General features: G+C 36.6%; 2 protein-coding genes and 1 long non-coding RNA gene across 3 annotated transcripts; 2 read left to right on the forward strand and 1 right to left on the reverse strand.

Annotated features, from left to right (window-relative positions):
- Positions 1-475: 475 nt before the first annotated feature.
- LOC308386662 lies at positions 476-4,443 on the reverse strand. Its single transcript, XR_013969834.1, has 3 exons — positions 4,307-4,443; positions 3,238-3,336; positions 476-3,105 (listed from the first exon to the last, which is right to left on the reverse strand). It is a non-coding gene; the product is annotated as an uncharacterized lncRNA (long non-coding RNA).
- Positions 4,444-4,649: 206 nt separating this feature from the next.
- Positions 4,650-7,286, forward strand: LOC308386661 (uncharacterized protein). The gene is made up of 6 exons (XM_080866365.1): positions 4,650-4,776; positions 5,202-5,308; positions 5,667-5,785; positions 5,888-6,304; positions 6,388-6,861; positions 7,041-7,286. The coding sequence occupies exons 2-5, from the start codon at positions 5,269-5,271 to the stop codon at positions 6,694-6,696; spliced, it is 885 nt and encodes a 294-aa protein (XP_080722491.1). The 5' UTR covers positions 4,650-4,776; positions 5,202-5,268; the 3' UTR covers positions 6,697-6,861; positions 7,041-7,286.
- Positions 7,287-7,946: 660 nt separating this feature from the next.
- Positions 7,947-9,719, forward strand: LOC308386689 (uncharacterized protein). Its single transcript, XM_080866401.1, has 4 exons — positions 7,947-8,101; positions 8,188-8,341; positions 8,423-8,532; positions 9,095-9,719. The coding sequence occupies exons 2-4, from the start codon at positions 8,191-8,193 to the stop codon at positions 9,404-9,406; spliced, it is 573 nt and encodes a 190-aa protein (XP_080722527.1). The 5' UTR covers positions 7,947-8,101; positions 8,188-8,190; the 3' UTR covers positions 9,407-9,719.
- The last annotated feature ends 2,682 nt before the right edge of the window (positions 9,720-12,401 follow it).

The following is a 12,401-nucleotide window of genomic DNA, read 5'->3' on the forward strand; positions in this document are numbered from 1 at the left end:
TAGTGTTGCAAACTCCCAGCAAAAAAAACAATAGGGAACCACCCCCCACCCTCCACCTCATGATGCTTAATCGATGTAATCAACTTTAATTTGATGCAGTGTGGGGAAAAATTCACAGAAATAAAAAAAAAAATGTCTTGGATAAAAAATTTTCAAGAATAATTAAGATTCAACATCTTTCTTCAACAGAATTGCAGACTGCACAGATGGTACAGAAGTAGTATAGCTTACTAGGGTATATTAGACTTAACAGTTACTATATACAGTAATGGACTTATATATATTTTACATAAGATTAAAACTTTGGCTGTAAGATTCAGATAATTATTCATTAAAAGCTAGACATTTTAAATGAGAATAAGAAAGAAAAGTATGTCTTTGTGCCCCCTTTTCCCTGTTCATGCCCTATCGGCCCCCCTGGCTAAACTTTGCTAGATCCGCCCCTGCACACACTGCAAATTATCTGGTGCTTGCCATGATTTAAAATCTTATTTTTAGACAGGCCAGATTATTTGCCTTGTTTTAAAAAAGATTTACTTGTTTCTAAGTCTGGATTTTAGATAATAAACTTAAATCGAGAATAACCATATAATTGTGTCTATATTAGTACAGAAATCCAGAAATGGGAAGAATAACTCTTAAAATAGCCTACATTAGGTCTCTCACCAGATGTCTCTCAAAATATCACTTGTTTCAAGATAGAGTGACAAACTCAATTTGCTTGATTTAGGAAATTCACACAAGGCATCTGTTGAAAATATTATTTATTCAAAATCATGTCTGACTTCAAAGTTGTACATATAAGGGAAAAAAATTAACCACAATTTATGATACAAATCACATTTCAAAGACAGCTGTTTGTCCCAGCATGCCAGCATTATGTGGTACAACATTGACATTGGTTTAGGGAACATTTAATGACTGTCAACTTATATCATCACAAACTACACTAAGCCAATACTTGGTGCAACCCTAATCTTAAGGGTGATTTCTATGGGAAATAATATCAGAAAGACTGTATTTGATTGGAACAAACACACTGTCCTTAAAACTAATAGAAAAGTATGAAGTGTAATCAATGAGCTCATGGGCTAATTCTGTAGCTTGAGCAACAATGGGCACAGTTACTTCATATGCCAATAAGTCTTCATTTAAATTCAAAGTTTCATAGCATTGGTACTCAAAAGCAATAAAAGATGAGTCAATCAAAAAGATATCCTTTATCAGTCCAAACACAGGGAAAGTGCCATCCACATCTGCAATAATCATGGACTTCCCAGCAATGTATTTATTGCCATTTAGAACATACCATTTCACTGAGACAACAGACTGCATGACATCTATTCCAAAAAATTCTTTAATTTTTTTCCTAACATATTCATTATTTTTAACAGCTGATACTGGCCCGGATTCCTTTTCTTTCGCAAAAATAGGATGTTCAGTGCCTATTTCATTTTGACAACACTCAAGAAATTGATTGTGGTTTGCTAGGGATTTACAAACATTTTTAAAATTTAACTTAGAAGCCCACTGTTTAAAATAGGAGTGCTTTGCCTCAAAGCGCATGCACATACTCCTTATTAAAGGTCCAAGGGATAAGATTTGACTGGGAAGATGCAACATATAATGTTGCTTAGGTATTATATTGGCTTCGGGAAAAAGTTGCTTGAACTGATACAGGTGTTCTTCAATCATATTTCTCAGTTGCAATACAGTTTGTAAAGAAATAATGGGAGCAAGAACTATTTGAACTATCATAATTAACTTTCTAATAAATACAACATACTCACTCTCCACACCATACAAAAGAAAAAGTAATATTTTTAAAAGAATTAGCATCTGTCCACAAGACTGTTTCAATTTGTTGTCGTTAGCCGCTAAAGTGCCAAAGCTAATAGGACATGGTTTATCCCGTATTTCAAGAGGTGAGTAAGGAAAATTTTGAATGTCTGAATTAAACTTGTCTAATTCCAATTGTCCTGAGAGAATTAGGTGTTTTAATACAAATTTAACTTCCATTGATGCAACACCTTCAAAAATAACATGCATTATGTCCTGTGGAGTTTGTTTGATCAGGTCAAATGCAGGAACATCAACTAGTCTGCTTCTTCTATTAATTCCATAAGTAGTTTTGAGGGACGCTTTCAATAAATCTGTGCTTGCTTTATCTATTTCAAAACACTGCCTGATATGTTTCTCCAGAGTTCTTTGAACAAACTTCTTCTCCTCAAAAACACTTTGCATATCATCAAAGTTGCATTCACAGTGTCTACATTTGCTATAAGCAAAACCAATCCCTTCTTTAAAGCCAGCAATCTCATGCTGGGCTAGCGTGTCTCCGCAAATGGCTATAACAGCACCAAACAATTCAATGTCACCATTTGACATTTCAATCCTTACACCATTGTAAAGCAGTGATAGATCTTGAAGTATTCTTTTCAGTACAACATCAATACCCCACTGAGAAATGTCACTTGCTTTAGCAATAGCAAGAAGTCGTATTGCAGCTAACTTTGACCTAAATTTTGGATCAATATTTCCTAAAGTATAATAAAACATGACCAATTTGTTTGCAGAAGCATGGGACCCCAAGGGGTTACATATTTCAATTTCATCTGTGTACAGTATTAATTGCAATGCATTTGGCCTCTGAGAAAACAAGGGGTGAGATGTAAAGAGGGACCCGTCTCTAAAATCATAGAAGAATCCCTCTCTGCTTCTTTGTGGTGCAGTGTTCAACATGGTAAAGATTCTCTCATTAGTCATTAACTGCTTTAGACTTTCAATTAATGGTACATAGTAAAAACTTTTGTTCCTTAAGGACATGACCCTTGAAAGACCTTGCTTTACCCAACATATCTTCTGGGATACTACTACTTCCTCGGCGTTGACTGGACAGAACATTTCCCCTATGGCTCTACACTGTCCATATGCAATGGTGGAGAAAGGATCCATGAATTTATCAAATGTAGCCAAAGCCTCATCTTGAAGCTGAGTGGTTCCCTCGGCATTATCTTCAAACACTGTCTTCATTCTTTCCTTGAGCGTATCCAAAAGAACAGCCTGATACTGTTGCACTCCTGAGATGATATGTTTGACCGTTCTCTGTGAAAACATTTGAAACAAAAGTAACTTATTCTGCATTTATATTAAAAAAAAAATTCTGAATTCCATTATGAACAAGTAAGACATTGATTGCCTTATGTAATGTATTGATCCATTAAGACTATAACATACCTGTGATAAGTGGCACTGTTCTTGAACACTGATAGCAAAAGCTGCAGCAGATCTGGTAATATCATGTCTGGTAAAGGATGTTGTAGCAACAGCTTCTTCCTTTAGAGCAGAAAAACAAAGTTAGTCCAAACTCCTGGCCAATTATAGAAATTCTTACATAACAGGTATAATCAGTTACACCTAATGATTGGTCCATTAAAAAACAAAGTGCATGACAGTGATTAGTGTTACAGTTGTGAATATTCAATATAATATAAGATAATATAATATTCATTCTTTGGAATAAAGAAAAAAAATGGAAAAGAAATCAAAGACAAAGAAACAATAAAAAAGGGGTTGTCCATTGTTTTGATGAGGCTAGGGATTGGATTCATGAGAATGAGATTTTATCTTTTTAAATAATGAATTTTTGTTCGCACTTAGATATTAGTTTCTTTACATGTTTGTTGTATTTATTAAATTATTTATGTATTTTTAAATCACGTAATTTAGATTTGCACTTAGAATTTATGTTAGTATTAGTATATGGATATATTTTATTGTATGCATTTATTAATTTATTTAATTTTCAAAAAAATCATTCTTATCCATGTTTTGGCAGTATTTCTAGCCAACAGATTTTTTTACAGTGCTTCCAAATACTCTGTGTCTTACCTGAAACTGTAATTCCTACGAGATACCCAAATTGCTGTCACATTGAACGATTTAAACGCGCTGAGAGTGTCTTTGATGCAAACTTCACCAGGAGACATGCCAGCCGCAGAGTGTGTGCCTTCTCCGGCTGCAGCATAGCCTGTACTATCTACACTGAACTGCTATTCTGTTTATTTGTTTTTCATTTCATCCTGCAGGATGAAATTGTGATTTAAAATCCAACCATGGTGGAAATCGCTTGTAACAGTTTGAAGAACAATATCTAGCGGTATAATATCGCGAGATCTCGTTAAATTTCTCTTGATTAAAAATGGAGAAAATGATTAAAAGTAATATAGGACCAAATACGAGGAGTTAGACATAGCTAAATTTGTCATCAGAAGCCACACTACATTTTATTTAGTTTAACACTTACCGTGATCGGGCTGTCAACAACCTGAGGCTCCTGCACTTCAGGCCAAGATCCACCAGTTGATATTTCCACGGTGCTGGTTGTTGTTGCAGTACTACAGTTGGCAAAGACTGAAACACCAAAATTTTCCGATCCTAAAGAGTGGGATGTTGGGGGGATCCTCCATCCTCTTGGTGGGCTTCCATTCGTCAAATACAGAGGGTGCGTCCGTTTAATGTGGCGAAAGAATGAGTTAAAAACTCTGAAATCTTGTTCACAGCCATCTATTCCACAGTAAACCCAAAAATCCTGCCTTCGACCATGAGCTGCATTTATGTGGCTAAGGAGCACCTTCAGAGTTAAAGAAACAAAGATAAAACAGATCATACATCTCCAGAGCGCCATGGTGAACTGTTTTCGCGCAGTAGCAATGCAGCTTTACTTTACCGCTCTCCACTGAAGGCCACAGATGAGAGTGTGGGACCATGGGAAAGGTAGGCAATTTTAAAAATATATGCATCCTTAATTATCCAATTTTTCAGGTTTAAATTACATCAGTTATATTTATTTTTAGGCAATAAGTGTTTAAGACTGAATTTATATTTTTATTTTCTTTTTTTTTACTTAAAAAAAATTAAATATAAATAATTTTCTGCATGCGCATTCTCAGTTCCTGTCGTGACGTTACTTTCACGCGGGACAAACTCTTTTCCCCTGCTTTGTTAACCATCAGGACCGTTAGGAAGATCAAAATTATTTATCTAAACAAAGTGAACAGTAATTTAAGGTTGGTAACATTAAGTTGATTTGAAAAATACTATGGTACAACGGTGTTATTAAGATAAAGTCGTGTTTTGTGAGGGCTGCTAGTTAGCAATCTAGCTAATGTGTTAACTTTAGCTAAATGTTCTTATTTAAGCCGTAGGATATTTCCAGGTACTGTGAGTGGAGGCTTTGGAACCGAACTAGAGAACTGCTGTCACGGCATGGACAACTTTGACGATGCCATACTGTCTGTGTTGCAGGGTAAGTCTTATTTTTCAGTTATTTTGGTACGTTAGCTAAGCAGCCTTAGCATCTGTTAGCATCATTTCTGAAACTTGGAGCTAGGATTGCACTCTACTCTGAACTTTATCCACATTATAGCCTTGAGCTGTCTTTGCCTAAATAGACTTGGAACATCATTCTTGAAGACAGCCAAAAATAGTTTTATTGCATTCCCAAATATTTGATAAACTGTTTTAAGTTTGACATTTTATCCTGTTAATATTACTTATTGCTAAAATACATTTATTGACAAAAAAAATGACCTCAATATGTAATAAGCCACGCCCAGGAAAAGAGAAATAAATATCACTTTTGAAGTTGTTTTTCTCTTTTACAGCTGCGAATATTGATGAGGAAACTTTGAGGAGCTTTACCCGGGATGACCTAAAGGATCTTTTTCCGGGCCATGAAAATTTCTTCCGTAGAAAGAAGATTTGGGATTTTATCAGCCAAAAGGTAAATACACATTATACCACTAAGAAGATGATTACTGTCCATATTGTCTAGCATTAATTTGCCTAATTGTGTATTTTTGTTTATATCCCACAATTGTTATAGTTTAAGAGTACTGACCAAGATGCCAACACTTTCCATCGAAGCGAGAGTAACCCCTTAGGCTTTGATGTGTCACAATGTCAGCCTCAAACTTCCACTCCCATTTCCTACACTGCTGACAAAAAAATGAAAATGCCAGACCCACCAGAGTATGTGGTGTATACAGATTCAGAGTTGGACATGGTGCGCAGTCAGTACTTTGCATTGCTCCACAGTGGAAAGGAAAAGGACTGTAGGATGTCGAAGGAGCTATGTTGCAGACTTGTAAGGAACACCGTCACCAGCATGGTTGCAATCCTCCGTGCTAGTCCCATGGGGAAAGAAGTAACATACCCCTCCAAACTCGAAATGAGAGCAATGTCGCAGAAGATTGTCGACTATTACCCCATGTTACGTGATGCTGACACACACATGCCATACGTAAGTCATTCTTTACCCACTACAATATCTAAAATTGAGTGAGATAATAAAATGATGTACAAATATATATTATTTTACCACAGCTGACCATCTACACCAAACTGTACAAACGACTCCAAAATATGAAGTCTCCAAGGAAGAGGCAGGGCTCCATGCCACAACGAGGCAGGCCCAGGAAGACTCTTTTCAGCTCAGATGACACAGACAATGGGACTGAAGGTGACCTAAGTGGTGAAGCAAGTGGTTCAAGTGACTATAATAATAATAATAATAATAATGGATACTTTATTGATCCCCATGGGGAAATTACTTGTTTTTCTCTGCATTTGACCCATTCACTCAGTGAAGCAGTGGGCAGCCCACTAAGCAGGCGCCCGGGGAGCAGTGTGTAGGGACGGTACCTTGCTCAGGGATACCTCAGGGTAGCCGTTAAGTGGATTCGAACCGCCGACCTTCCGATCATGGGGCGACCACTTTACCTACTGAGCTATCCCTGCCCCTCTATACCATACTTCTTGAGAGCAATGATGACCTCAGTGAGGATAACTCAAATGCAGGTGTGTACTTTGGTCTGCTGTACTAATGACTTTTGGACATCTAAAACTTCAAAGAGACCACCTGCCCTCAGTTTTCTGTTCAGAGTGCATCACAAGATTTATACAGTGTTGAGTATTTTCCTTAACTTTCTAGCTATTCCCTGTTATTACATTCTGTTCATCTTCTGTTTTTTCCTCAGAGAAAGAATCCCAATTGCCGCTACCCTCCACTGTACCAACTACGTCAAACAATACTACCCTGGCTTTACCACTATTATCCAAGTCAGCCTCATGCTCTGCACCCAGGGCTGATATAGGTCCTTCAACTGCACCTCCAGATGATGTTGTTGGTAAGTCCACCATCACCCTTATCTACCTCTGTCTGACTGTGGTTCCTCTTACAGCTCTTTCCAAAATATGGTTGCAGCAATGAACCCCGTTCTAAGTGTTTATTCCATAAATCATAGTGGTTTGGCATTAACTCGAGTAGGTGTGTAAAATCAACATATGATAGATCCCTCATTCCAGTTTGCCAGTTAGCCATAGTAAGTATTTTAACACTTTGTGTTGTAATGGGTGTTACTCAGTGCTGATTATTTACACATGTAAATCCTCATGCTGGTCACATCTATCATGCCTTATCACAGTGTTTCTGTCATAGATCAAATTACCTAAAATATTTTTATCCATCAGCTCATAATCACTGTTCACACTGATGTGAACGATATACACAGTAAACAACCTTTACCTTATTTTCACCACAGTTTTATTCACGGGCATCTTAAACTGTCGTTTTAATATTTGATTCTGTTCAAACTAACAATTAACATAAATCCATGATCATTATAAGAAAAGGACACAAAGGGAAATGATCAGGACATATAGGGTCAGTTCATTACTCAAACATATTTAACCTAAACATTAATTCTCAGAAATATTATACTTAAAAACAACCATGCAACTAGAAATGACTGATTAGAAAAATCTGAATTTTGTGAAGTCTAGTTACACCATGTCTTACAATTGCTCTTTGCTTTCCCTAGCAGACCATGACAGCCTGAAGATGCAGGCAAGGCATTACAAAACCTTGAGCAACATGTACAGGAAACCCAATGCAAAACCCAACCAAAGTGACGTTGCTCAAATTTTGGACCTGGAGTTTGAGGCCAGACGAACTTTTATTGACGCAGATATTACAAGGGAAGAAGACAGGCCCAGAAAAATATTTGAAGCATACCCGTGCTTCAAAGACATACAAAATGTAAGTTCAACTACCTTCAGTTAAATTCCTTGCTTTCTCTGGATAGGTTTAGTTAGTTTGACTAACTGAGCACAACTTTGTCATAGGCGATGGATGAACTGCGTCGCATCATTGGTGGCTCCAACTGCAAATACATAGATCAAATGAAGGGTCGATGGGCAGAGTTTTGTTCGAAAGTGCAGTTCTATGGCATTTGGAAGAAGGTCCTGAAACCTCCTCTCCCCTTGGATGTACGTGGAGGTAAGTGGCCTTTTCATACATTAAATCCACACATCAGATATGTTCGGATTGCTTTGTTGAGATACTTTTCTCTGTTCACAGTGGATTTTACTGTCACTCTCTTCAATGCACTTCCATCTCTTTTTCCTTCAAAAACTACACCACCAAAGCGGCTGGGAAGTGCCAGTGAGGCTCTCCTTCATATCCTCAAGGTGAGAACAGCTGCAATACCAGCCACTGTAACTTGTACTCCATTTACTTGTATTGTTATTATTAATATTATTATTTTGCTTTTCCTGCTTAATAAGAGTAGGTCGAAGTTCAATTCAGCAGGGATTAAATTACTCCTTATTCAGGATTTCTTAATTGTTATTCAAAACCTACTCCAGAGAGGCAGCACAGAGCAAAAGCACATTGCAGTTAGGATACAAGTAGAAGAAGTAAAATGATATATTTAAAAAGGCCTTCAAAAACTAGAATATGTAACAAAGTTAAAAGAAATTGTTTTAAAAAACAAATGAGAAAAAAAGCACAAATAGACATGATAAAAATGCTGCAAATTAGAGAAAATTCATGCTCAGAATTAATACATTTCCAAAATTTCATATTTATGTAAGTCAGATATTTTATATTTATTTCTTCTATTCCAACAGTAAATCAGTTGGAGCATTCTAAACTCTTGATATTGCTATTTGTGTCTTAAGCTGTTTGGATGCACAGCAACCCTTTCATTGAAAATCTTGAAGAATTTGTCCTTTTTTTGTGCTTTTCTAGCCGGGTGAAGATGCAATGCTATACCTGGAGAAGCGGCCTCTCTCCTCCCCAGTGCTGCTTTTTGATGGAACAACCAGCATTGTTGCTGTAGGAAACATACCAGTGACCACTCTCCCCTTGGAGGATTTCTGGGAAGGAATGTTGGTGTTGATGGCATATTACTACACCTTGCACTTAACATACCCAAAATGTGTTGCAACGGTCCTCTCTGTCATACAAACTGAGGTAATCACTGATGCCATCCATGATCAAGATGCCACTAGTGCATATAAGAAAGCAATAGCTGAGTGGAAGTCGTTCTTTGAAAAATAGGTGAATACCAAGCAGGATTTTATCAGGTCATTTGCAGTTTGTTTAGTTTTGTAGTACGTTTGTACAACTTTGTTCCTAATTTGCCTAGCAATGTCCTGAGAAACGGCTTTACTTAAGATGCTTTACAAATGAAAGTTGTTGTTTTTTTTTCTTAGTGACACTTTACCTGAGGCATGTAAAGTTTTAAGTCAGTAATGCCATTATTTATAACATTGTGAGACTATGTGACTGTCACAAAAGTTTAAGGCCAAAACTGTAATTTTTTTTCTGTGTTTAGGCCTTTTAAAGGGTTGATTTAGACTTTTAGGGATTGTGCAGCAGCCCTATTTTGTTTTAAAAAAAGGATTTTGTTCTCATGAGAGAAATAAATGTTGGCATATCACTCTTGTCCTGGTTGTGATTTCAGTAGAAGCCAAGGAGTAGGAAAAAGGTCTGTTTTAAGGTTTTTTTTGCCTGGATTTAATATTGATTCGGCTCTATTTTAAGATAAGCCAACCTGAATCAAGAAACAAATTAATCATATTTCACTAATATTGAGTAGTTTTTCATAGTATTAGAACTATTTTTCTCGTTGCAGTGCATTCATTTGCTGCAAGTAAGAATTCAAAACATAAAAAAAGACTGTAATTTAGCATATTTAACTAATATTTGGGACTTGATATCAAGTAATTTTATCTTAAATTGAGCTCTTTAAAGCTTATTTTAACCCTCTTCAATTCTCAAATGTGTTCTTTTATTTCTGGATTAAAAAATCTTATTTCAAGATTTCTTATTAAGTAAAATAAACTTGCTGCATGGACAGATAATTTCACTTGTTTTCAGTGCTTTTTGTATCAAATGTAGTATTTTTTTCCTAAATATAGACTAGCCATTTTTGCAGTGCAGTTACCAGCCGTCAGCTGCATAGAAAAGGATCCTGGTGTAGAAAGTAATATTAAATAAATTCTAACTATAGCTTATCAAGGTTAAACGTGCTGCTGTTGTTCAGCTGCTGGTTTCCTCTTTCTGGCGCAAAGTGGGCTAAAAACAAACAAGAGAGACAGACTCGTGACAGAAAAGCCGATCAGCTGATCATTAATCAGTTTCACGATTGAAGTAGGAGCAAGAAGAGGCAGTCGCTCCATATATCGGTTGTTAAGCTTAACGTGGGAATGCTTTACAAACATTCAGAGATGAACTTAAGCACTTGCTTTACTTCTCTCTGGGATAACTTCATCGGAGATGAAATGCTGGTTTGGTAGCGAGGCTACAAATACACACAGCCGCTCTATCATGTGATGCAGACTGCTCCGATGTGCTACGGTTATGAGCCGAGTTAAGCCGTGTCGCAAGTTTTGTGAGGTGCTTTTTTTGATATTTAATGGATCGGATTACATTTTTTATTTCTCTCCGATATCCGATCCAGTAATTTACGTCAGTATCAGACCGATACCGATACGTAATATCAGGTCGGTCCATCTCTAGTAAAGAAATTTGCTTTTGCATGAATGAATAAAGTCGTTTCCTGCACTATACTATATAATTATTCTTTTTCACCTGACCATTTATCCATGCTGTACTATTTGAACCTGTAGTGCTAATGTGACAAAAGTGCATACCACACATCTCAGAAATACATCATCAATGCAAATCTCAGCTAGCTTAAATTTGTGCAACAGTTTCAGTTTAGTGGAACAACCAAAGCCCATTTAGCACCACACATGCTGTGAGAGTCATGTCATACCAGAGCTGCATTCATAAACCAAACCACAGTCTTTCTCAAGAGCAGTCAGTAAGAGATTCAGAAATCCTGACTGGCCTTTTAAAGTCTAACATTAGGGAGCCACAAAGCATTTTCAGAAACACATCATCTTACAGCGTGTGAACTCATACACCAATAGATATACGACACCTAATGCTGAATAATCTTCCACTTGGCTCTTCAGTTTGAGATACCTTTTCCCAGCTGTTTGTGTTTAATACCTCCTCTGATAAAGCCCCAGGCTTCAGAGACACACCGTGAAGATTATGGTGCCCTGCTGACAGGGCCGGAGCTTGAACCCTGAGGTTTTCTGTACTGACGGCTGGAGGCACAATTAAGAAAAACACATGGGGATACCCTGGTCTCTGCTGTTTCAGTTTATAGCCTGAATATTCTCTAAGAATATGTTCATCCTGCATACAATATATATATAAAATATATTAACTTTGATACCACTGCTTTTTAGATTTGTATCTTCACAGTCTCTAATGTATTGATATTCTGCGCTTATTTAAAAGAGCAACCATAATTTTTATATGTTGCAGATTTCATACTGGCACTTATTAAAACATTTAAAATTCATGCATCCACTATGTTTAACACATTAGTATACAGCAGTATTTATCTTATGTACCAGTCTTTTACATACTAGACCATCCAATAACACTTATCATAGCCAGTAATGAGGTAATATCTATTTTAAAAAATGTGGGAAAATTATTAGTGAAATTCATTCTTAATTTTAGTTTATTTATTGCTTTTGTGTTTTTGAGAACGTTTGTGGTAGTTACAGCTGGTATATCAAGTGAGCTCATTCACAGTGTTTAACGTATGTTAAAACATCCAGAAGGACTAGACTTTAAAAAGACTTCAAGTCACTTTTGACCTTAATAAGGCAACTTGTGAAAAAGTCTAGCTGCAATTCTTTCTGTGACTCAGTCTATGGATGTATAGGAGTCAAAGTGCAGAAAAAAAAGGAATGTCGTTAACTGTAGTCACCATACTTTAGTCTGCCATGAAGTAAAGTAGTTACTGAAAGGATGTAGCACTGAGAAGCACTGAGTAGTATAAGAGTACTGGTGTGGGATTGTATATGCATATCTTTAATATCGTATCATTTTTGCAATCTTCAGATATCACAGTTGTTGTCAAAACTTTCAAATTGTGACACCCATATTAGATATAGATTGATACGGAAATCCCAGATGTCATGCCCCTTTTTCAGCACCAACACAACCAGGGGTGATGGATTAT

The sequence above is a fragment of the Rhamphochromis sp. 'chilingali' genome (assembly GCF_963969265.1).
Source record: "Rhamphochromis sp. 'chilingali' genome assembly, chromosome: 19".
In the NCBI taxonomy this organism is placed as follows: Eukaryota; Metazoa; Chordata; class Actinopteri; order Cichliformes; family Cichlidae; genus Rhamphochromis; species Rhamphochromis sp. 'chilingali'.

What these genes read in the sequence shown, in the direction of transcription:
- LOC308386661 (XM_080866365.1), top strand. Translation starts at nt 5,269, where the DNA reads ATGGACAACTTTGACGATGCCATACTGTCTGTGTTGCAGG. An exon ending in GGGATTTTATCAGCCAAAAG is followed by an intron (nt 5,786 to 5,887) that starts GTAAATACACAT and finishes CAATTGTTATAG; the next exon opens with TTTAAGAGTACTGACCAAGA. An exon ending in CTGACACACACATGCCATAC is followed by an intron (nt 6,305 to 6,387) that starts GTAAGTCATTCT and finishes ATTTTACCACAG; the next exon opens with CTGACCATCTACACCAAACT.
- LOC308386689 (XM_080866401.1), top strand. Translation starts at nt 8,191, where the DNA reads ATGGATGAACTGCGTCGCATCATTGGTGGCTCCAACTGCAAATACATA. An exon ending in CCCCTTGGATGTACGTGGAG is followed by an intron (nt 8,342 to 8,422) that starts GTAAGTGGCCTT and finishes CTCTGTTCACAG; the next exon opens with TGGATTTTACTGTCACTCTC. An exon ending in CTCTCCTTCATATCCTCAAG is followed by an intron (nt 8,533 to 9,094) that starts GTGAGAACAGCT and finishes GTGCTTTTCTAG; the next exon opens with CCGGGTGAAGATGCAATGCT.